Below are 23288 nucleotides of genomic sequence, written 5' to 3'. Positions count from 1 at the left end.
GAAAAGATGATTTCAACTGCGGTAACCGAAAATGCTTTCGCGACAGTAGCGGTGAAAGATCAAAGGATCTAACCAAGGGGGCGTTGCTTCCCGCCTACAAATTTGGAGGTTGGCGGACGGACACGACGGTCAATTTAGTTTTCATTAACAAATATACTGAACTGATTTGATTAATTTTAATTTCCTGGCGTCCAAAGTTGAACATTCCAATGAAATCAACACTTACTTACTACTTACTCCTTGGCTGCTACAGCACCTAAAGGGCCTTGGCCTCTCTCACAATGATAGCCCATTCTCTTCTGTCTTCTGCTCGACGTCTCCACCGTCTTACTCCCATCCTCCTAAGGTCCTCCTCAACGTCCTCCAACCATATTTTCCTTGGCCTTCCTCTTAATCTTCTCCCTCCTGGTGTCCCTTTATAGACCTTTTTAACCACTCTGTCTTCAGGCATTCTTTCCACATGTCCTAGCCACCTCAGTCTCATGCTTCTTATATCGGAAACTATATCTGGTTTTTTTGTAGAGTGCTCTAATTTCATCGTTTCTCCTTATTCGCCATTGTCCATTCTCATTTACTGGCCCGTATATTTTCCTCAGTATCCTTCTTTCTCATCTTCGCAAAAGTTCTTCATCTGCTTGCACCAAAGTCCATGTCTCTGCTCCGTATGTCACCACTGGCTTTACGACTTGCTGATATACTTTGATTTTCAAATTTCTACTCAGGCTGCGAGATTTGAAAACTGTTAACAGTGAGAAATAGCTTCGATTACCAGCTGCAATTCTTGCTTTTATTTCCTCCTTAATATTATTATCCATGGTAACTAATGTTCCAAGATATTTAAAACTTTTGCATTTTTCATAGGTGCCTCCATTAAGTTGTATATGTTGGCCTTCCCTGAATTCCATATTTCCATCAACACTTAACAAATTAATTTAATGACCAGAGAAACTAAAAGATTCCATTACACCCAGACGTTGTCAAACCAAATGTTATATTTTGTCAAAAAACCTAGACTCAATCGAACTAATGTTCCCCCTGATTATCTATGCCATAATTTATTTATTAATATAAAATTTCAAGGGTACATATTAATTAGCGTGTAAAGATAAAAATGTTAGTAAAGCGTTTACGAGTAAAATAGCTTGTATTCAGTCATCGCCCTTTTAAAAAAGAAACAAATTTACCGGGCCACTGCTCCACATGCTGTGAAAGGTATCCAGTCCTGCGTATCTCTGGAGCAAGCGAACGAAAGCAAGTCTCTGCGCAAGTAGTGACGCGAGACGGCTCCGCAAATGAATACGTGAGAGGAGACGGGATTAATTGGAGCGAGGAAAGTGACTATACCAGCCTTTGCAGCAGCGTGCACTAGTAATGTGCATAATCGAATTATTTGAATAATCGAATTACAATCGATTGTTAGAGTAATACGATGAATAATCGAATGATTTTGTGAAAATGAGTGATTTAAAGCGAATTATGGAATATGAGTGATTTTTAACTGAATGAATCGATTGTGCTTGCGCATGCGCAGTCATCGAAACTATATAAGGAGCGGTTTACTGGGATGAGCTCTTGTACTAAGAGCACGCCGCTTACAAGTGTGACAATACTGCGCTGTTTTGTATTGAAACGTGTTGCCTCAGTGGTCGAGGGCGTTTAGTGGTGGGCTCCCGATCTCACCACCGGCGGTTCCAGGTTCGAGCCCAGGCACACGTGTGGATGTTCCCCACAATATGTAAATCAGTCCATGTAATCACAATTGACCTAAATTCGGAACAAAACAACGGAAAGTAAATAACATTACAGGACCCAACGGTGGCAATTAGGGCTGTGTGGGGGCAGTTCCTCCCCCCCTTTTTTTATTTATTATTAAACACAACAGCCGAATGCCCAATTACAGTGTTCTACATTTCTTGCTTCGAGTTTGTAAATTTACAGTTTGATAAGAAATATTTTTGTGCAGAAATGTAAATAAACATAAAACATGTCAACGCTAAATTATATGTGTATACAACAGTTAACAAGCCGAGTTATAATAATACATGTTAATTGAAGAGAGTGGAATAAAATATCTAACAAAATTATCTACAAAAATAGCCTACATGAATACAATATTTCAATTATTAAGTACAATGCACAACGTATTTATCTTTACACTCAGTATTTCAGATCTTTAGCACCATGTACAATATATATAAGATACTGATATAATATATTATAAATTACATAAAATATGGAAATAAAATAAACACAGTATAAATCAAGCATAGAAGTTATTTACATTAAAGAAATATATTAATTATGTGTGTAATAAAGGATCTGTAAATAATTGACACTCTAGAAAATATGTACATATATGTAATTGAGTATAAACTACGAAAGAAATATATATATATTTACAAAAATTGCGTTTATGTTTACATTGTTGACATTTATTCTTCCATTCCTTGAATAACTTTTTTGAATGTCCCAATAGGCATGTGAAATATATCTAATTTTGGTTCCCTTTCGGAACATCTGTTGTACAGTTCACACATTCTCCTGATAGGTGATTTATTTATGATGTTCGATCTTCTGTTACTACAGTAAAAGAGGCCCCCTTTGGATCGTGTCTTGGAGATAGGAACACGTATGTGTATTTGTTCTAGAAGATGTTGCACTTGAATATTATTGTTCATGATTTTGTATAAGAAACAGAGCAATTGCATCTTCCTTCTTTTGCTGAGAGAAGGCAGGTTGTGGTGTTTACAGAGGGAAGTGTACTGTTACCATTTTTCTCCCCGCACTATGGCCTGTCAAGCCTTGAACACGTAGAGAAAGTCAACTTTCATTGACACCTCCCCCCCCCCCTACTGTTTGCACCCAATCACCGCTACTGACAAGGCCAATAGTAGTAAAATCATACCGTATATTGCCTCGTGACATTTATTATATGACCGCGTAGGACATGATAGCGCGTAGAAAAAGGAAGGGGAAAATTGGCGATGAATGCTTGTAGTGTCAATAGGATCTTCGTTCATAGCTTGGGGACTTGATTCTACATGTGTATGCCTTGACGAATCACAGAATTACGACCCGCCTACAAGAAAGTAAAAAAAGGATTTTTTCCTTAACACTTTTATTAGCCGACTATCACCTCCTCCCAACTGATGTTCGTCGGTGGTTCAAAAGCGTTAAAAGAAAAAAATCCGGCTTACTCCATCCGAATATAGATTACACATTCACAGAGTAATGCCAGTACTAGTCTACAATCCCACCCACGCATGCAAAAGACAACGCGTAAATTGCGACAAGGCGCACAAAGAACCGGAGAGCACACCGCGTAGCAACCCACACGCACCGCTTATTCAACCTCAACTGACTGAAAGACAATCGTTCACTAACATTTAACCGCAGTTTCTGGTCCTTATTCCATTGTGACATTAGGTTCATTTCTCTCCTTAACTGCATGGGAAATGAACCTTATGTACCTAATAGATTTGGACCATACGATTTCACTCATTCAAATCACTCGATTCGGCAACTGAATGAATCGAATACTCTTTCTTTGCTGTAGCCGATTAAGGTCAACCGATTAATAGGTTACCATTTGGCTACGGACAGTTTGAAATGTTCTTAGAATAATCGATTATTGATAAAAATGATCGAAAGCCTCGAATTGTTAAAATAATCGAATTAATCGATTATTTCAATCGATTATACACATCACTAGCGTGCACTGCTTCGCTTTACCCACTCGACCCCTCTGCCGCTATGCGGGGCATTGCTTCAGAGATAACCGGGGCAAAGTGTAGTATAACTTTGATATCGTCAATGAAAAGCAAGGGTTCGAATCCCGGCGTGGTCATGGGTGTTCTTTAAGTGTCACTTCATCAGTTTCATATAATCACCATCATCTTCGTCGCCGCATTAGCCAGAAGTGGCGCCGCCCCCCGTGGCGGAGTGGTTAGCACATCGCGCTACAGCTCTAGGGGTCCCGGGTTCGAATCCCGGCCTGGGCAAGGGTGTTTGCAAGTCCATTCATCAATTTCATCATATCATCATTCATCCGCATCTTGGCAAACTAGCCAAAAGTGGCACAAAAGGAGAGTAAAATAAACTAAATCAATCAAGTCAGAAGCGGAAGAAAAGCGACGACAAGTAACACAATGTGGAAATTTCCCCTTGTGTCTTGCGGCGATATGCTTGCATTAAGCATGTCTATTTCGGTATATCCATCATCACCCACTCCTGCACGTGGGAAAGAAATCATGCAACTGTGTTGTTCCACAGAACTTTCCTGTGGCTTGTAAAGGGAGTACGTGTACGTGGGAGGCTCGTGTGGGGTCGGAATATGCCGGCAGGGAAAGTTATAATCACGTGATTACGGGGAACCAACGGAAAGTTACTGGGCTGTGACGGAACTCGTAGCGGGGTAAAATGCGAATGCGTTTGCATATACCTGCTGCGGGTTTGTTCTCCCAATGAACACTACACAGCTGTCGCTCCATAGAACGTGCTTCTACGCCTCTGCGCTGGTTAAGTTATGATGGTAAAAGGCATTAAGGTTTATATTTGCAAGGCGAACATATCTGTGTCATTATCTCACATGTACTGTGCGTATTATGGCATCATCCTCTAGATTAAGGCAGTTCTCTGCTATAGAAGCCGAGCTTTCCAGATTTCACCAGCGTGCATCAGACTGGTGCACCAAATATGACGTCAATTTCGGTTAAATTCGGAAAGATTCATATTGAAAAAATTAAAGTTAGATTCGGAATGCGCACGCATATCGGCGTTTATCAGGAAAATATCACCATCGGTGATTAAATCACAGAAGATATTTCATGAATATTATATATTTTCACTTAACGGCATCTTATTTTGCATGTGCAGTACGAATTGAAGTCGTATTCTTTTGTAATGATATCGAATTTTGCAAATGGATGCTTTCTTGCATGTTGCAGCAGAAGACAGACGCATGTTTAGATGAATCGACATACTTTATTTCACTTTGCGTGCAAGTGAAGGAGCAGTAGTTTTAAAATGTCGACAGTTTATGTCTGCATCCAGTTTATTCACCCTCCGTGCAACAAAATCGGCGTACTATTGCCTACAGAACGCATATCACGCATCAGAAGCTTCAGTGCAGACGACACCATTTTGATTCACCAGCCGCACCAGCTCTTGAGGCTGGTGTAAATTGATGAGGTCATGGTTTAACCTTGTTACGTCCTTGCACATTTTGTAACTTTGCATTATGATTGTGAATGTACAAGTTAAATGAAGAAAGATGTAGTATCACCTTGATTTCTTGATAATGTTTATAATTTTACATGTTCTATAACGCAGTTTGTGACGTAAACGTGAACGCACCAATCAGGGTGTTATGATCTTATGAATTAAGCTCTAAGTAATATACTAATGAAGTCAGTTCGTTTAACTCAACATGCATAATGCTATGATGTAAATATAAACCCGCCAATCAATGTTACCAATGTTAATGAACTAACCAGATTGTGTTTAGATAATGGCGGAACGTTTAAAATTGTAATTTGTCCAAAATGTAAGAAGTTTATCAACGTTAAAGAAATAATTGTTAACTCAAATGAATATGTAAACTTTCTTTGTAAATTACTCAAAGCAAAGCTATGTATATTCTAAATATCTATCTGTTATAATTCAGAATATTGTATCGGAAAATTTCCCAAAGGCTGGAGTTCGAGGCTGGAAACTTGAGTATAAATACGACGCATGTTGGCTTTGAAGGGAGGTCAGTTTCTGTCTAGGAAGAAGTGAAATAGGTTTAACCCGCTCTTCTGTAAAACCTAGACTTGGGCCACCTTAGTGTTGACCTTCAAGTGAGCATAATTTTATCTACAAGAAACAATACTTCAAGTTCCGGTTTTCAAGTTACCTACCTACTGTTGTAAGTGTATCAGTGGAATAATAAACATTTATCTAAACTTTACCACTTTGGTTGGATTCTTCCTAAAACTAACTTGAGATGGGTTTCATTGAAGACCATTAGTGTCTTGATGTTCTCCACTACTGGAGTAAATGGTTAGAAGAGTTACCAGGAACGTAACAACCTGGTGAAAGCTTTGGTGCGCCCCAGTGAAATATGGAAAGCCGAAGCGTGTATGAGCGTTGCACCAGCCCGTCCAACGGTGTAATCTGGAAAGCGCGGAAGGTATTGCGGAAGGTATTTTCTTTCTTTGCCATTTTGGTTTTGATTTAGTTTATTTTATTTTGCTTTTCTGCCACTTTTGGGAAAGTTGCGAAGGTGAGGATGAGTGATGGTGTGATGAAATTGATTACAAAGAGCACCCACCTTAATTTTCGTCCCAAATCACACGCTTATGCAACGTCTCGTGACTCGAACCCGCGACCCATGCTAAAGCCGGGATTCGAATTAGGGATCCCTTTCGTCATAGCGCGCTGTGATAACCACTACCCCCACGAGGTTGACCTTTGTAAATTTAATATGTATCGTTCGTATATGTCTATAAACTTCAATTGTGAATCATAATTTTTTAAAATACAAAAATATTTATCTTTATCCTTGTAGTTTCAATGTCTCTTTCTCTCTCTGTACCCTGTTCTCTTTAATTCTTTCTTTCATCCATATTTTCTTTCTCTCTTCTCTTCACCTTCCTTTCCCCCTCTCTCTCCGTCTTTTTATATTTCTTTCTCTCTCTCTTTCTGTACCTTCTTCTGTTTCTCTTCCTCATTTTTATCTTTCTGCAGTTGCTGTCTCTTTCTTTCTTTCTCTTTGCACATTATTCTCTCTCTTTCTCTTCTTTTGTTACAAGGCAACAATGGTACGACTACGCCGTCCGGAAGGCCATAAAGGAAAAGAAATAGAATGAATGAGAGAGACAGAAAATAAAAATAATGCGTTTCCCTCTCAATATTACATCTTCTCTCAAATAGTATATATATTTTTTCTATTATTGTCCCCCACTCTCCCTACCTCCCCGATGGCACAGTGGTAGCGTCGTCGCCTTGTAATCAAGGGGTACCGGGTTCGATACCCGGTGGAGGCACAGTGGTTTGGATACCATTTTATGCTGTAAATCCAGTCCCGATTAGCCTTACTGTGCATAACGTTTACTTACAACATCAATTCAATGAATCAATTATTGCCCCAAGCAATACTATATACGTTGCCTCTTCTGTAATATGTAAGCATTCATCTTCCAATTGACAAGACTGAAAAGATCAACCGATGCTCATGTCCAGGAGAAAGTAGGAGACTGCATAAATAAGCACTAATATATTGGAGATTACATCTAATTATCTTGTTGCAAAGACAGTTCGAAACAGGCAAATAATAACCCTTCATAAAATACTATCCTATCAGAGTTTTTATAGGCACGCGAGTTGTTCGTCAAAACAGATATTATCTATGGGTTCTCCATGGGATTAACAGAACTGGAAAGTTGCTCGACATCAACACGCAGTTTACCCAGTAAATATATATAATCGTGACGTTAGGCGTTTACTTGTAAGCTATCTTCAGATCACGGTTACTGCAAATGTGGCTGCGTGTATTCCTGTGATAAAGTAGAGTTGTTTCGATGAGGAATTTCGTTTGACGACTTTTATTTTTTTTTAACTTCATAGAAATGTTGTTCTCGTGTGGACGCGCTGAGCTCGCTGGTGAGGAGTGTCGAGTGGAACTCTTGCCTGCTAAAGTTGTTGATTGTAGTGCTGATTCAGCAAAGCTAATGATGCTTATGTAGATAGGTGGTGGCTCATTGTTGCTGCTATGGCAAGAAAGGTTCTGGATAGAAAGGAATAGAAGTGGAAAAGCGAGACAGAAAGAGAGGGGGTGGAAAGAAAGAGAGAGAGAAAGATATATAAAGAATCTAGATAGAGAGAGGAAAAGTATGTGAGAAAAAGAAATAAGCAAGCGAGATAGAAAGTGTGTGTGAAAGAGAGGGAGAAATAAATAAGTGAGACAGAGAGAAAGAGATGGAAAAAATAAGGAAGCGTAACAGAGACAGAGAGAGAATGAAAGATAAATAATGAAGTGAAATAGACATAGAGAGAGAATATGAGAAAAATATAAATAAACAAGTGATAGAGAGAAGGAAATAAGGGAGGCAGAGTGTGTGAGAAAGAGAAATGAAGAGGGAGGGGAATGGAGAAGCGAGGCGAGGAGATGAAACAGAGAGGTAGACGAGAGACGAGGTAGAAAGAGTGAGAATGAGGAAGTAAGATAAATAGAGATGCAGAGAGGAATGTAAGAGAAACAAATAAGTGAGATAAAGAGAGGGAAAGAAATTAAAATCGAGATAGAGGGTATGTGTGACGAAGAGAAATAAACAAGCGAGATATATAGAGAGAAGGGGAAGATAAAGAAGCTAGACAAAGAGCGTGTATGAGAAAATGGGAAATAGTGAAGCACGTCAGAAAGAAGAAAGAGTGGGGCAAAGAAATAAAGAAGCGAAACAAAGAGAGTGTGTGAGAAAAGAGAAATAAAGAAGCAATTAGAAAGAAGTGGGGCAAATAAATAAATAAACGAGACAAAGAAAGTGAGTGAAAAAAAGAGAAATAAAGAAGCACGTCAGAAAGAAAAAAGTGTGGGGCAAAGAAGTAAGGAAGCGAGACAGACAGAGTGTGTGAAAATATGAGAAATAAGGAAGCAAATTAGAAAGAAAGAGAGTGGGCAAAGAAAGAAGCGAGACAAAGAGTGTGTGTGAGAAGAAGAGAAACAAGGAAGCAAGTGTGAAAGAAAAAGAGTGGGTCAATGAAATAAAGAAGCGAGACAAAGAGAATGTGAGAAGAAGAGAAATAAAGAAGCAAGTGAGAGAGAAAGCGAGTGGGGCAAAGAAATAAAGAAGCTAGGCAAGGAGAGTGCGTGAGAAGAAGAGAGATAAAGAAGCAAGCGAGAAAGAAAAAGAGTGTGTCAATGAAATAAAGAAGCGAGAGAAAGAGAGTGTGAGAAGAAGAGAAATAAAGAAGCAAGTGAGAGAGAAAGCTAGTGGGGCAAAGAAATAAAGAAGCGAGACAAGGAGAGTGTGTGAGAAGAAGAGAAATAAAGAAGCAATTCAGAGAGAAAGAGAGTGGGGCAAGAAATAAAGAAGCGAGACAATATAGTGTGTGAGAAGAAGAGAAATAAAGAAGCAAATCAGAAAGAAAGAGAGTGGGGAAAAGAAATAAATACTCGGGACCGAAACAGATAACGAAAGAGTAAAAAAGAGGAGAGGGAGAGAAGGAAACTGTATGGTTAACATATAGATAGAACAGAAAGGACAAGACAAGATGCGATGAACGAAACAAAGAAAAGGAAAAGAACAAATATTGAGAAAAATTCACCCAAAACCATGAAATAATATTCTAGAAAAGAGAGCTACAAATCCAACCGAGATTGAAAACTTTCTTATTCTACTGAGAAGTCAATTAACCTCCCTTAATCCTTATTCGGGAGCTAATGGGTGGGGGCGAGTACCAAAATTGTACGATTTGTTTAGAACTTTGGTAACATAATTTTTATGCCAAGTTACCACAACAATGTGTCACATCGTTATAGTGGAACCACAAGCAAATGAAACCTGCGCAGACCCGGGGCTCCTGTCCACCGTACACCCGCGTGGAGGGGAGGGGCAGAGTGGAGCATGCTTTCTTATGGCTCTGAGCTGAATAAAAGAAGGGAGAACTGCGTGGAGACTTTTCGTCCAAGGTTCTTTTCCTTGTGATGGCTCTATAGTTACTTTTCGTGCATTTTGGAAGTGTTCTCAGCATCTAATTTATTTCATTTTGTTCCCTTTACAAACCCATTTCTATACCCTGAAATCTCAACCCGCTCTAAATCCGAAACTGGTAAGAAATGAAGATAATATGATACTTGTTTACAGATTCGAACAACATCGAAACGGCAGGATACTTGATATCGAGTCTTCCGACCTGGAATTTCGAATCAGGTGTAATCCAAAACCTCTTTTGATGCTTCCTTCCGTCGGCAAGGGCCTGGCTTGGCCCTTAATCCCAAATCGAACGTCGTTTCCTTTGAAGGTTTTCCCTTCCGCCCACTCCCCTGCACGTTTGTCCATTCCTGTGCCTTGGGGAGGAGATTGGAAGCGGTTCTGGGGTTACGACTGCAAACCCTCTGGACCAACTCTCTTTTCCCGTCGGTAGTTTCTTCCCCCGAACTTCTTGTCTGCTGATCGATCAGGGAAGAGGGTTTTTTCGATGACGAGGCTGTAACAACGGTCGCTATCCTTGGAACGATTCGTAGATTCATCCAGTTTTCCATTATACCAGGGTGGATGAAAATAATTTTTTTACGATTTTTTTATGTAAATCGGATTTCTTTATTTAAAAAAAAACGCTTAAAATAGCTTGTATGGTTTTGTAACATAGAGATATGTTTTTCACAGAAAGGCTTTTTTCTAGTAAACGGTCCTGTAAAATACAGGGTGGCTCAATAAGTCACTTAACACCCTCAGTACAAGGCCACTGCGGCATGGAATTTAAAATTGGCGATGACCAATCGTTATCTGGCCAAGGGGGAACCACATTGACGCCACCCACACGGTCGGCGGCCATCTTGATGTCCGCCATCTTGAATTCAACTTCAGAATTTTAAATGGGAAGGGGGTCGTGCGACATATCAAAATGGGCTAGAATTTCACGATAAATGCAATGGTGAAGGTTTTTTCGACGTATCTTTAACCAGTAAAAAGTTATGACTGAATTCTTGTACCAATTTGCTCCTTTTCGAGGTGTTAGAAAAATGCCTTAAAATTTGTTTAGCGCTTCGGTAATGCATCGAGATCAAAGTGACGTCTATGGAGAGACGTTTGCATGCCATTGCACATTATTTTAATCGGATACATCCATGAAGAGCTGTGCATTATGAATGGTTGTCGCGAACAATTTACAGTGTGACGCTTCCATTGAATTAAAAGTCCTTCACAGTGACAAGGCTAATGTTTATGTTCATATATGAACAGTTTGATTAAAGCAAATAAAAATTACATGTAAACGTAATTTTTTCTGTCTCTGATACTGTATATATGAACCTATTATGAAAATATCTGTTGAGTGTGTTAATAATACTATAGCACAAAATTTGAGTAAGTTTTCTTCCAGTGAAAATAAAACATTCTGGATGTACTATATAATTGTAGCTTAAACTATTATTTTGTAGTCTTTATAGCTGAATTTTGTAATTTTTTTTGTGATAGGCTTGCAAAATATCAGCTGCCATATTATTTTAAACTGTTTACGGTTTAACATGATTAGTATTTTGTATATTATTCTACAGAAAATGTTTGCTATTTTTGCCCATAAAAATTATTGAATTTTAAATCAAGAGAAATGTAAATGTGTTTACAGCTTACATATTACATTTCCTTTCGTATGAGCTTCACACCATCAGTACATATACAGGGAGGTTATTTCAGTCGTTCACCGCCAGAGTGACGGCCGTTCGGCGGACTCTTCATGCAACAGGTCCCGGCAAATTGCATTACAGGAAGTCCGTAACAGAAACCGCTTGTTTTGTAATGTTTCCACTTTTCACAATTACAGTTACAATTACAATTGAAATAAGCACGTACCTTGTCGCAAGTATGCTGGAAAAGGTGTCCTCTCAAATACAAATATTTCTGGCACCATATTTCTGACATCTAATCTTAGATTAGTCATCGCTACTTTATCCTCAGTTGTCACGACAGCGCCGGCAGCTTATCGGGGGTTGGGTGAGTTGTCAGCCGCGAGAGGGCGCTTCATACTGCACGTGTCGGCAGTGATGCCAACCGTAGGGACATGTCCCTAAGCATAGGGACTTTTCACTAAATTTCGCCCGCGTAGGGACAGATTTTGCCAAATGAGGGAAAACGTAGGTACTTTTTTCAATCTTGGTAAATGACATTTTATGAATTAGTTTATCTGGATACTTTAGCGAAGAGGAGAAAAAAGAACTAACTAACAAATCTCCATCAGAATTTTGGAACATGTTATCGGTTACCAAAAACTTTCAAGGCAAGTTCCTTTTTGAAAACATTTCCACTCTCGCGAAAATAGTGCTAACATTGCCACATTCAAGCGGAAACGGAAAGAATATTTTCAATGTTAAGTGATACAAAAACAAAAAAGGGAAATAAAATGGGACCAGAATTGTTAAAGACTGCAGGAAATACAGCATCACCAACCAACATGTATCTCTTCACAGCAGCAGTATGTATGACTTCGAATGACATAATCAACAGTAAACGACTCAACGTTATTCATTAGAGGTGTGCGGGAACCCGAAAAGTCGAGACCGGGATCGGGAAAAATATTTGCCGTCCCGATCTTACTTCCCGACTTTTCGGGATCCCGAGAAGTCGGGAAATACCGAATGGTCACATTAAAAGTCGTTAATTCTCGACGTTTTCTGCATTGTAAGTTTCTGGAACTTATCGGAAATTGTGAGTTTTTATTCTACAAATGCAAAAACAATCACTTAAAGTGAAAATGACGTGTAGAGTTCGAGATTTCCAGAGCTTCGGGAAATTTCGAACATTTCCCGTACCGAAAATGTCTGGAAATTGCAATTTTTTCCCGTCCCGATCCAAAAAATTCTGTCCTGCACACCCCTATTATTCATTAAGGCAAGAATTTACAATATCGGAACATTCTGTAATTTCTATGTTGCTTTTTATATTCACGAAATAATTAGTCGTGATGATTTATCTCAAGTTAACATGTTGGGGTGAGGTGAAAAAATTGTTCATTAACTTGTAGAAGTTGTAAAATAAAATAAGCTTTTCAATTCTCGCAATGATTCTCCGTATGCAAGTATGGTAGCCATATTTGTCGATATGAACAATTGATTTTGGCAATTAGTTACGCTGTCTACAGCGTTGCCACACTGTTGAGTTCATACTTGGAGAGCATGGATCGTGTAATCAAGGCGGAAAGGAACAGTAAACAAGTTGTTAATGTTGTACAGATTTTTAGGTGGAGTGTGCATGAGGATTGCCATGGGATAATTAATAAACTTATGGATTTCTGTATATTGCCCAAAGAAGGTGCTTACATGTGACAGTGACAATCACGATGTAGAAGAACATGTGGAATGTGGTCTGATTTGATTACAGGTAAGTTTGGCAACAGTGCAATTGCAGGATACGAAAATTGCGTCTTCGTTGATGAACGTTTGCCGTTAAAGTGCTACGAAAATAAGATTTTTTTTATCGGTTCGTAATCACAATTAACGCAAAACTATTCACGGATAGCTACACTGACCATTCTCGGTAAGGTTAGGTTAAGTTAGGTTACGCAAGGCAAACATAATTAACATTTGGGGTCGAAAAACCATGCACGGGTAGCCCCATAAACAATTGACGGATAGCCCCACGAACCATTCACGGTAAGGTTAGGTTAGGATAAGCAAACATAGTTACAATTTGGGGTCTTAGTAATATCAGGAATGTATGTTTCGCTTTCTAAGTATTGGAAACACAAAATCTTCCGGTAAATTATGAGCAATCGTTCCGATCGCGGACCACTCAATTTAATTTATTTTGCAATTTATACAGGTGTCCCCCAAATTTTAACAACTTCAAATTCGTGATTAGAAGGCCTCAATTAGTGAGAATGCGAAATATTACAAAAATCGGGGAGGGGTCCTGTATTGTAAATTCGCTCCTTCATTAATTGTGGAAGCACCGAGCAGAAAGACTTGGTAAGTAAATGTGTATATTTTATCTTCTGTTTTGCATGCTCATGAGGTGATAATTTTTTTAGTCGCTTTACTTGGCGTAGGGACATTTGGTCAGTTGTAGGGACATTTTGACTACGTCTGTAGGGACATTGCCGAAAAATGGTTAGCAACACTGTCGGCTACCAGACGTCAGTGTACGTTCATGTTCACTTCTGTTTGCGTTTATCAGTACACGTGTTGCTTATACTGTGTTATTGTAATGTGCTACTCATGGCCAGTGCTTTATTGTGTGTTAATTGTTATTCATTCATTAGTTATGTCGTTAAACAAATATAGTCTTGAACAGAGAGTTTTTATGTACGATAATTACGTGAAAACGAATTCTTGCAGAAAAGTGGTCAGGGAATTACGATAGACAGGATCTCTTGAACCTAAGAAACGTGTTGTATTGCTGTTAAAGGAGGTCATTTTCAACATCTCTTATAACACAGGAGGTTAGTGATCATCATTATTATTACTTTTAAATATCATTTTACGCTTTCGGTTTGCTTTATGCGCCGGGATGCTGTCTTCCCTTTCTGACAACTGACGATAAAGTAACGATGTCTAATCTAAGATTTTCTGTCAGAAATAAGGTGCCAGAAATATTTGTATTTGGGAGGACACCTTTTCCACACACACACAGTATCCTTGCGACAAGGTACGTGCTTATTTCAATTGTAATTGTAACTGTAATTGTGAAAAGTGGAAACATTACAAAACAAGCGGTTTCTGTTACGGACTTCCTGAACGCAATTTGCCGGGACCTGTTGCATGAAGAGTCCGCCGAACGGCCGTCACTCTGGCGGTGAACGACTGAAATAACCTCCCTGTATTTTGTTTCTTTCTTAGAGCTTAATAAACACCATTAAATGATTACAAGATTAATGTACTTTCAAGAAAAGTGATTCTGATGTGTACAAAACCTTACGTACATAATTCTATAAATTGTTTATTTTAAGTGATTCAAATCAGTGTTTGTTTCAAGACAATCACCTGATTTAAATCAGTCTTATTTAAATTAATCCACCTAGCTTTATACTAACCACACAGATGTCAACCTCTATTCCACGTAGACTAACGAGGCTCTGGTGTCTGGACTTGGAAACAGGATAATCCTCTTAAGGTACTGTGGTGTGACGTCAATATGTGTTTGAGTTTGTCTATCAATCAATCTCATAGTATCATCATTCATCCTCACATTTGCAATTAGCCAAACGTGGTAGAAATGCGAAGTAAAATAAGTCAATCAATCTTTATACTAACTCTGACATTCTAAAACCGAAAGTTCTATTTCAGCAACAACAATCCATCTTTACCAGTTCCCTTCAGTTCCATCTTAATTTTGTCTTTGCCTTTCCATAGGCCTAGTAACAACAATCTCGGCTATTTGCGGAGGTGAAGTGATCAGCACCGCCCCCCGACTGCACTAAGGACAATATCCTGGAATTAATTGTTACTCTTACTAAAAAGGCCATATTTAATGATCTTTTCTATACCTATAGGGTTCTGAAATGAGGGTATTGCTTCTCTGTTCGTTTATCGCCGAGAGTCATACACCATATTTTTTTAGTACTTATTGGATCATAAACCTTTTCGAGCAAGGCCTCATCTCCAGGAAAGTATCAACTCGGGGCAAGCTCCGGCACTTACTAACCTGTTGGGTGAGATGAGTCAAGGCAAATGGATCATAAACCTTTTCCTGCTACCACAAAAATAGGCAATAGTTAGGCTGGCGAGTTCAATGAACAAATCTAGGGCCTCCCCGATGGCGCAGTGGTAGCGTCTTCGCCTTGTAATCAAGGGGTCCCAGGTTCGATACCCCGGTGGAGGCACAAGTGGTTCGGATCCCACTTTAAACTGTAGGTCCAGTGCTGATTAGCCTTACTGTGCATAAAGTGGACTTGAATCATACAAATCAACCAACCAATCAATGAACAAAACTTGTTAGAATTATTTTTTTTAGTACTTTAAAATATCTTCAACGGATGTTATTAGTTATAACCATTAAATAGCTTAAGTTAGTAACATAAAGTGGACTATAAATAACACAAATCTTTCTTGAATCATGCAGTACCACTACAAAATATATGTATTCAAATCATTCCATGTACTTATTGTAGCTCTGGCTCAATATATGAAGAACAATTTGTTTTGTTACACATTTAACACTCCTTTTGCTTTTAGCGCCATCTATTGCCATACTACAAAATGAAATCTACATGACTATATTTCCCTACGTTTCGCTGAAATTAACGGAAAATAGGTAACACATGCCTACAACTACTAGAATGTTAGGTACAGGGAATCTTTTCACAAACGCAACCTGCTTAGAAGATTGTCGGCACCACCAGGGTTCCCGACAATCAATGCATGCGCAGAAGTCCACACTTGCAATGCACGATTCCTCATCGTCATTTGTCCAGGCGAATTTCGTAGTTGTTGGAAGCGCCGCTAGATGGTACTAAAATCGCTTACACATGCAAGATCTGTTCTGTATAAAGTATAAAGTTATGACTAAAATTTGCTTAAAACTATTGTGAAGCGAATTCCGTTGGCTTTGTATTACATTTCTTTTTTAAAGGTTAATTTTGCCTGTCTCGTCTTTCGTCGTATGTCGAAAAGCGCGTTTCCATTTTTTAAACTTTTTCTTACAATAGTGTTCATTTAATTTTTGTTAATTGAAATATTTGCTCATAAGTTTGATATTAACATCTTTACTGAAATACGTCGTTTGCGGTCATGAAAAATCTGTTGTTTTTATTACTTTTAATAAATTCCTTCAGAAACTTGTTTCATTTTTTAATAAGTTTGAATAGTGTTTTTTCACAACAAATAATTAACTTAAGTTTTTAATAAAAGGGTCTTCCGTTTTCAATACAGAGTATGTTGATGTGATTTCCAATCAAATTTATTTTAACAAATCTGGAAATGTAATCCTTTTTGATCTGTTGACGTCATTCGTTACATTCATAGGTTAACGGCGATTATCGAAGTATTTGGATAGGTATTGATTTGCTTTATTTTACTTCGCTTTTGTGCCACTTTTTTCTAATTTTGAAGATTCGGATGAGTGATGACTTGATGAAATTGTTGAGTCGACACTCACAAACATTATGCTCAGGCCGGGATTTGAATCCCGCTCGGGCTTGGTCGTTTGTGAATGTCCATTCATCAATTTCATCATTTCATCACTCATCTCCATGTTCGGAAATTAGCCAAGAGGCGCAAAACGCGAAGTAAAATAAACTAAATCAATCGAACCCTGGACCTTTGGCGTTGTAGTGTGTTGCGCTAACCACTCTGCCACGGAGGTCGGCTTACTTGAGCCACAAGTATCTCTGTGTGTGCGGAGATTTCTATCAGAATTTCGATTCGCCTCTAAGACGAGCACAAGAAACTCTGAATGATGTTGGAAAACAACCAGTTCTATTTGGTAAGATATCGTTTCCGGCCAATCGAACGCTCCACGTGCCACGCCCGAGAGCTGTCAGGAGTGGGTTGTGATATACAAGCTGTAATCCCAGAGAGTGTAGACCGCAGTCAGAGTTGGTGGGTGGGGGTGAATTATGGCAGATTTCTCCATGGTGCCATCAGCCCCAAAGTCTTCTGGATAAGATCAAAATGTTATTGCGAACGTCGTCGTGAATGCTCTACCCCACCGATTCCCTGAATGTTTTCAGGAGAAAGTTTGTTTCTTAGCAGCCACCCCTTTCTCCAAATAATCCTTTGTTTTTTTTCTTTCTTATTGTTCCTTCTACGTGGAACCTAAGAGGAATTTGGCATTCGGAGATGGTAGGAGGGAGAGAGATTTTTGGCAAAGATCCACGTGTAAGATTACCTTTTCGTCTTCCAGCATCTCAAATTACCACCCACGTCGCAATTTCTCATAGGCGCCACTCACGCGTGTAACGTAATGAAAACGCCACAATTCTGACCCACGAATGACATCTCTGCACGTGGAGAAGGACCGTAAAGGGAATTCATACCGCAAACTTCTTCCTTACCGCTGCAAAATATAAAATACAGGGTGGCTCAGAAACACTTGATGATTTTTAAAATATGACACAGTAAATAGAAAGAGTTCGTCTTTATTCATGTGTTAGCCTTACAGTCATATGTGTGTCATTATTATTGAAAAAAAATATGATTTACACTAACATTAAGTGCGGAAAATAACATCTTGCAAATGGTGCCCAGTTTGGCCAACGCACTGCTGGATTCGTTCGCTGAAAGTTCACTTTTCTGGGGAATAAACACCTGCCGATTGTTTTGTTATTGCGTTGCGTGGTGGGGTCGTGGGAGGGGAGGTGGTGGGGATTCCACTCGTCACTAGCTTCCATTTCAGTCACCATGGAGCCGTGGAACGCAACGCACCGCGCTTTCATTGTTGAAACGCCGCTTGCAAGATGCTATTTTTCCGCAGTTAATGTTGGTGTAAATCAATGGTTCCGAAAGTGTGCGCGCTCCGTTGCTAGCTTAAAGGGGCGCCGTGAAATGTTCCAATGTTTTCACTGAAATGTTATGATTGTTCTAAATATGTGCTTATTTAGTACTTTTTACACATAAAATGTTTCTGAATTTGAAATATGTGTTTATTTTTTAACTTAAGGCAAGCAAAATAACCACACTAACTGATCGTTGCAAGTGTTAGATAGGCCTATGTTCTGAACACTAATGACGCCGTGAAACGAAAACATTTGAGAACGCCTAGTGTAAATCATAGCTTTTTCAATAATAATTGGATAACACCATTCAGACTTGTTTCCATGATAACCAAAAACTCTATACGCTAACCAAGATAGAATTTATTTTATTTTAAAAGATAAACTAAACGTTACGTTTCAACCTTCTAGCAAGGTCTTCTTCAGACTCTGTACCAAATTCAAATGAAATAAGGTGCAAAACAGGAAGATATGTACGGTATGCGCCAAAATATACAGTACTCGCGCATCTCGAACACGTGGTTGCGTTTGTCGACGGGGCATAGCTCCAGCTGCACGTGTTCGCAGTAGTGCAGTTGTTGGAAATGGGTCTCTCGACGGAGGAAAAAGTATTCATAGTTGAGCATTATTTCCGCTCATACGGAAGCGGTCGTGAGTTTGAAAAAGGTGACTGGTCTATATGCAACCCAAATGACAATCGTCCATTCCACATGCCCTAACCTAACCTAAACTTAGGTTTCCTGACAGTTATGCAACCCAAAAGGCACGATTGTTATTTGGGTTGCATATAGACCAGTCACTATATTATAACATGTCTTATACTTTTGTTCATCTTTTCATTTCAGTACTGTATATTTTGGCGCATAGTGTATATACACAAAAAGAAGACCTTGCTATAAGGTTGAAACGTAAAGTTAAGTTTATGTTTTAAAATAAAATAAATTCTACCTTGGTCAGCTTATTGAGTTTTTAATAGCCTAATTGGATGCATAGGGCTGTAAGGCTAGCACACGAATAAAGACGAACTCTTTCTATTTACTGTGTTATAACGTTTTATACATCATTAGGGTTTTTTGCCCCACCCTGTATATATTCCCTCTCGTGTACATTTCTGTGTTCTTCTGGTACATTTAACTAATCGTGACGATGGGCAAATTAATGATGGGAAAAATAATGTTGACTTGAAGAAGAGGGAAAAGTCGGTCTCTCTAAACGTAGTGATAGAATATGTAAAAGTGGACGAAGCACCAATAGATAATTTTCGATTAACAATACATGCTAATAAAGAACCATTGTCACTAACATTAAGAGAATTTGCGAATTCAGAAATTGTTGGAATACTTGTACAGTCACGGACACTTCTGGGTTGTAACGACCCTATTGAAGAAGCACTGAAGCAAGCCATCCATGTCTGACCACCAAGCGCCTTGTGACTAGACAACCCAACCAACAGTGCAATTCTGCGGCTTGTATACCAGTCACGGGTATACATCTCTGTAAATTGAGTAGTGATGCCAAAGAGAAATACGAGATGAAGATTGTCGATCGTAATGTATCGTGTTCTCGACATAGAATAATGCTCGGTCCACGTTACGTTCCATTATTTAATGTTGTTTGGGAACGAACCTGACGAACTGGGTTTATATTTTCACTCCTTGCATTACAGTAAATTCCATATTTTACAATTATATTAATGCTTTGAACGAAAATAATACCCAGAAAACATCGAACACACGTGCACACCACTCTTCTCACACACATGCACGTGAAAACAAACACACAAAGCTAAGTTTTAACTTCCAAGTGAATGTCCAAATAACAGTAAATGGAGAAGCACGATGTGCGAAACATGAGACTTTTCACAGAAAAAATGCGTCTATTTTTGACATACGTGGTTTCTATTAATAGACAATGAAACAATTATGAGAGAAATTAAGATGCATTTTCGTCTTCATGTGTTGAGGAAAAAAACAGACTGACTGTAAAAAAGAAAACATGGTGTTATTGATAGAGTGTTGGTTAGCGTACAGAGCTTTCACCAGTGAGATCTAGGTTCGATCACCACCAAGGACAGTTTTTTTTATTCTTTTCTATTAGTGACGAAGTATGTACTATTTTTTTCTCGGCATTTTGACGTAAGGATACACATCAAATTTGTTCGCTTAATCTGTATTTTCATTCTTCTAATAAGTTCTCTCCTCTCCAGGGAACACCGCCTTAAAGTAGCACTGACCGTGCGGGCGGAGAGGTTTGTGTGCTTTGTTGAGGCTGAGAGCTATGCCAGCGGTAAAATCTACCGGCAGGGTCACCCTTGCTGGACAGGTCTCAGAAGAGAAGCCAGACTAAGGTGTTCTACAACGTCCCATCTTTACCATATCCTATCCTAATATTCCTTCCTAGTCCCAAATACTGCTGCCTTGTAGTCATAGAGGGATCTATAAAGGCTAAGGGAAGAAAACCCTAACAGAAAATTACCTGGTCCTCCAGGTTGTGGGTTGGCGTGAGGCTGACAACCTTATCCGGAAAAAATCAATCGTTCAGAAACCACAACATGTGCCTCGGAAAGTGGATAAACATGATGACTGACCAGCTAAACGGATAACGGACATGAATATGGCCACGTGGAATATAAAGACAATGCTAGCCCCAGGAAAGATGCAGGAGGTAGCGCAAGAAATAGAAAAAAATGGTATACAGATAGCAGCAGTACAGGAAATTAGATGGGTTGGAACGGGTAGAGTAGACAAAAAAGACTACACAATGTTTTATAGTGGAACAGAACAAAGGACAGGGCAGAGAGGTACAGGCTTCATAATAACTAAGGAAGCAAGAAAAAGTATACTGCAGTTTGTGCCAGTATGTGATAGAATAAGCAAGCTCAGAGTTAAAGGATCATTCAGAAACATAACAATTATAACAGTGTATGCACCTACAGAAGACAAAGGTGATCAAGAGAAAGAAGAATTGTATGATAAGCTGGAGGAAACATTAGAAGAAACACCTTGATATGATTCAATTATTATCATGGGAGATTTTAATGCACAAATTGGCAAGGAGGATAGGAGAAAAGGAATAAGTGGAGTCTATACCTTACATAGAGAAAGCAATAATAATGGCATACTACTCTATCAGTTTGCAATTAGAAACAAAATGATAATAAAAAGCACGTGTTTCCCACATAAAGATATACATTTGGGGACCTGGAGATCCCCAGATGGAACAACAACAAACCAAATCGACCATGTTTTGGTAGGTCACAGATATTCCTCCTCAATCACAGATATTAGAAGTTGCAGAGGACCTAACTGTGACTCTGACCACTTTCTTTTGAAAGTAAAAGTTCGAGAGAGAATAAGAACAACACAAAAGACAGAAAAACTAAAAAGAATAAAATGGAATATGCAGAAATGGAAAAAAGAAGAAATCAGACAAAGATACCAAGATGAAATAGCTCAAAAAACACAAAGTTGGACAGCAGAAGAGAGGAGCTCAACCGAGAAACACTGGGAGAAAATACAAGGAACTCTAAAAGAAGTAGCAGAAGAAATAATAGGAGAAGATAAACAAGTAGGGGAAAAATGTAGTTCGATGAGGATTGTGAGAAAGTAATAAAGGAAAAGAACGAGCTAGACAAAAAATGATACAAAGAAAAACGAGAGGAAATGTCGAAAGGTATCAAAAAAAAAGGAATATAGCTAATAAAACATGCAAACAGAAAAAAAAAGTAGATAATGAAGAAACAGCTGATGGAGATAGATGACTTGAGTAGACAAAATGAAACAAGAAAAGTATATACCGCAATTAAAAAAGTAAATATAGGATACCAACCAAAGGAAATTGGCTATAAGGATAAAAGCGGAGTAGTGATAGGAGATCAGCATAGAAAATTAGAGAGATGGGCAGAATATTATCAAGAACAACTAGGAAAAGAAGAGGAATTAGTGGGATACAATGAGGGAAGCATTGAAGACCCACCAACAATGGAGGAGATAGAAATAGCAATTAGAAAAGCGAAAAATAACAAAGCACCAGGAGAAGACGGTATAATAGTAGATACGCTAAAGATGGCAGGACTGACAATGAAAATTGAAATCCATAAACTCCTGGAACGGATCTGGAAAGAAGGATGCCGGAAGGATGCAAAGTTGGAATAATATGCCCAATACACAAAAAAGGGGATCGAGCGGAATGTAGTAACTATAGACCAATAATGCTGCTAAATGTGGTGTACAAAGTCCTTACCAGTATTATTAATGAAAGATTGAAGAAATATACTGAAGCTATAGTAGGAGAATATCAATGTGGATTTAGTCCAGGTAGGGGTGCAACAGATCAATTATTCGTTATACAACAGATAATTGAAAAACACTATGAATATACAATAGACCTCCTAATTCTATTGACTACAAAAGAGCATTTGATAGTATAAGGAGACCCGAACTGAGTAGAGCTATGCAAGAATTAAAAATCTCCATCAAGTTAATAAATTTAATAGAAATAACAATGAAACAGACCAGAGCAAAAGTGAAAATAGGGAATGAAACAAGTAGAGAATTTCCATATTACAGAGGAGTCAAACAAGGAGATGGACTGTCAACCACACTCTTCATACTAGCATTACACGTGGCCGTTCAAAAGGTAGATAAGAGAGGATCAATTTTTACAAAGAGCACTCAAATATGCGCATATGCAGATGACATTGCAATAATAGCACGGACAAGAAACGATTTAAAGAAAACATACCAGAGATTAGAAGAAACTGCAAATAGGTTAGGACTAGAAACAAATGTCAATAAAACAAAGTATATGATTGTTACCCAAAAACCTGACAAATATAGAGAGGAAAGAATAGAAATAAATGGGAAGGAATTTGAAAGAGTCAGGTCATTCCAATACCTAGGGCTGATCATAAATGAACAAAATAAAAAAGATAGCATGATAAAGGAAAGGATATGCATGGGGAATAGAGCATATTATGCAAACATGCAATTATTAAAGAGCAAACTAATAAACAGGAATCTCAAAATTACAATATATAAAACGTTAATAAGACCTATAATAACATATGGTTCAGAGACATGGGTAATGAATAACACAGAAGAGGAAGCATTGCGCAGATTTGAGAGGAGGGTATTACGTAAAATATATGGACCGGTTAATGA

At 38.6% G+C, this 23288-nt stretch overlaps 2 protein-coding genes across 4 annotated transcripts in view; both read left to right on the top strand.

The window, feature by feature from the left end:
- LOC146001672 (uncharacterized) overlaps positions 1-23288 on the top strand; it is a 713225-nt gene that overhangs the window by 131479 nt on the left and 558458 nt on the right. The gene's annotated exons all lie outside the window — the stretch shown is intronic.
- On the top strand, positions 20734-21132 carry LOC146001363 (protein CFDP2-like). The gene has a single exon (XM_083138678.1). The coding sequence runs from the start codon at positions 20734-20736 to the stop codon at positions 21130-21132; it is 399 nt and encodes a 132-aa protein (XP_082994804.1).

This window comes from Lepisma saccharinum, chromosome 17 (assembly GCF_977018435.1).
Source record: "Lepisma saccharinum chromosome 17, izLepSacc3.1, whole genome shotgun sequence".
In the NCBI taxonomy this organism is placed as follows: Eukaryota; Metazoa; Arthropoda; class Insecta; order Zygentoma; family Lepismatidae; genus Lepisma; species Lepisma saccharinum.
This window is presented reverse-complemented; position numbering and strand designations above follow the sequence as displayed.

What these genes read in the sequence shown, in the direction of transcription:
- LOC146001363 (XM_083138678.1), top strand. Translation starts at nt 20,734, where the DNA reads ATGAATATGGCCACGTGGAATATAAAGACAATGCTAGCCCCAGGAAAG.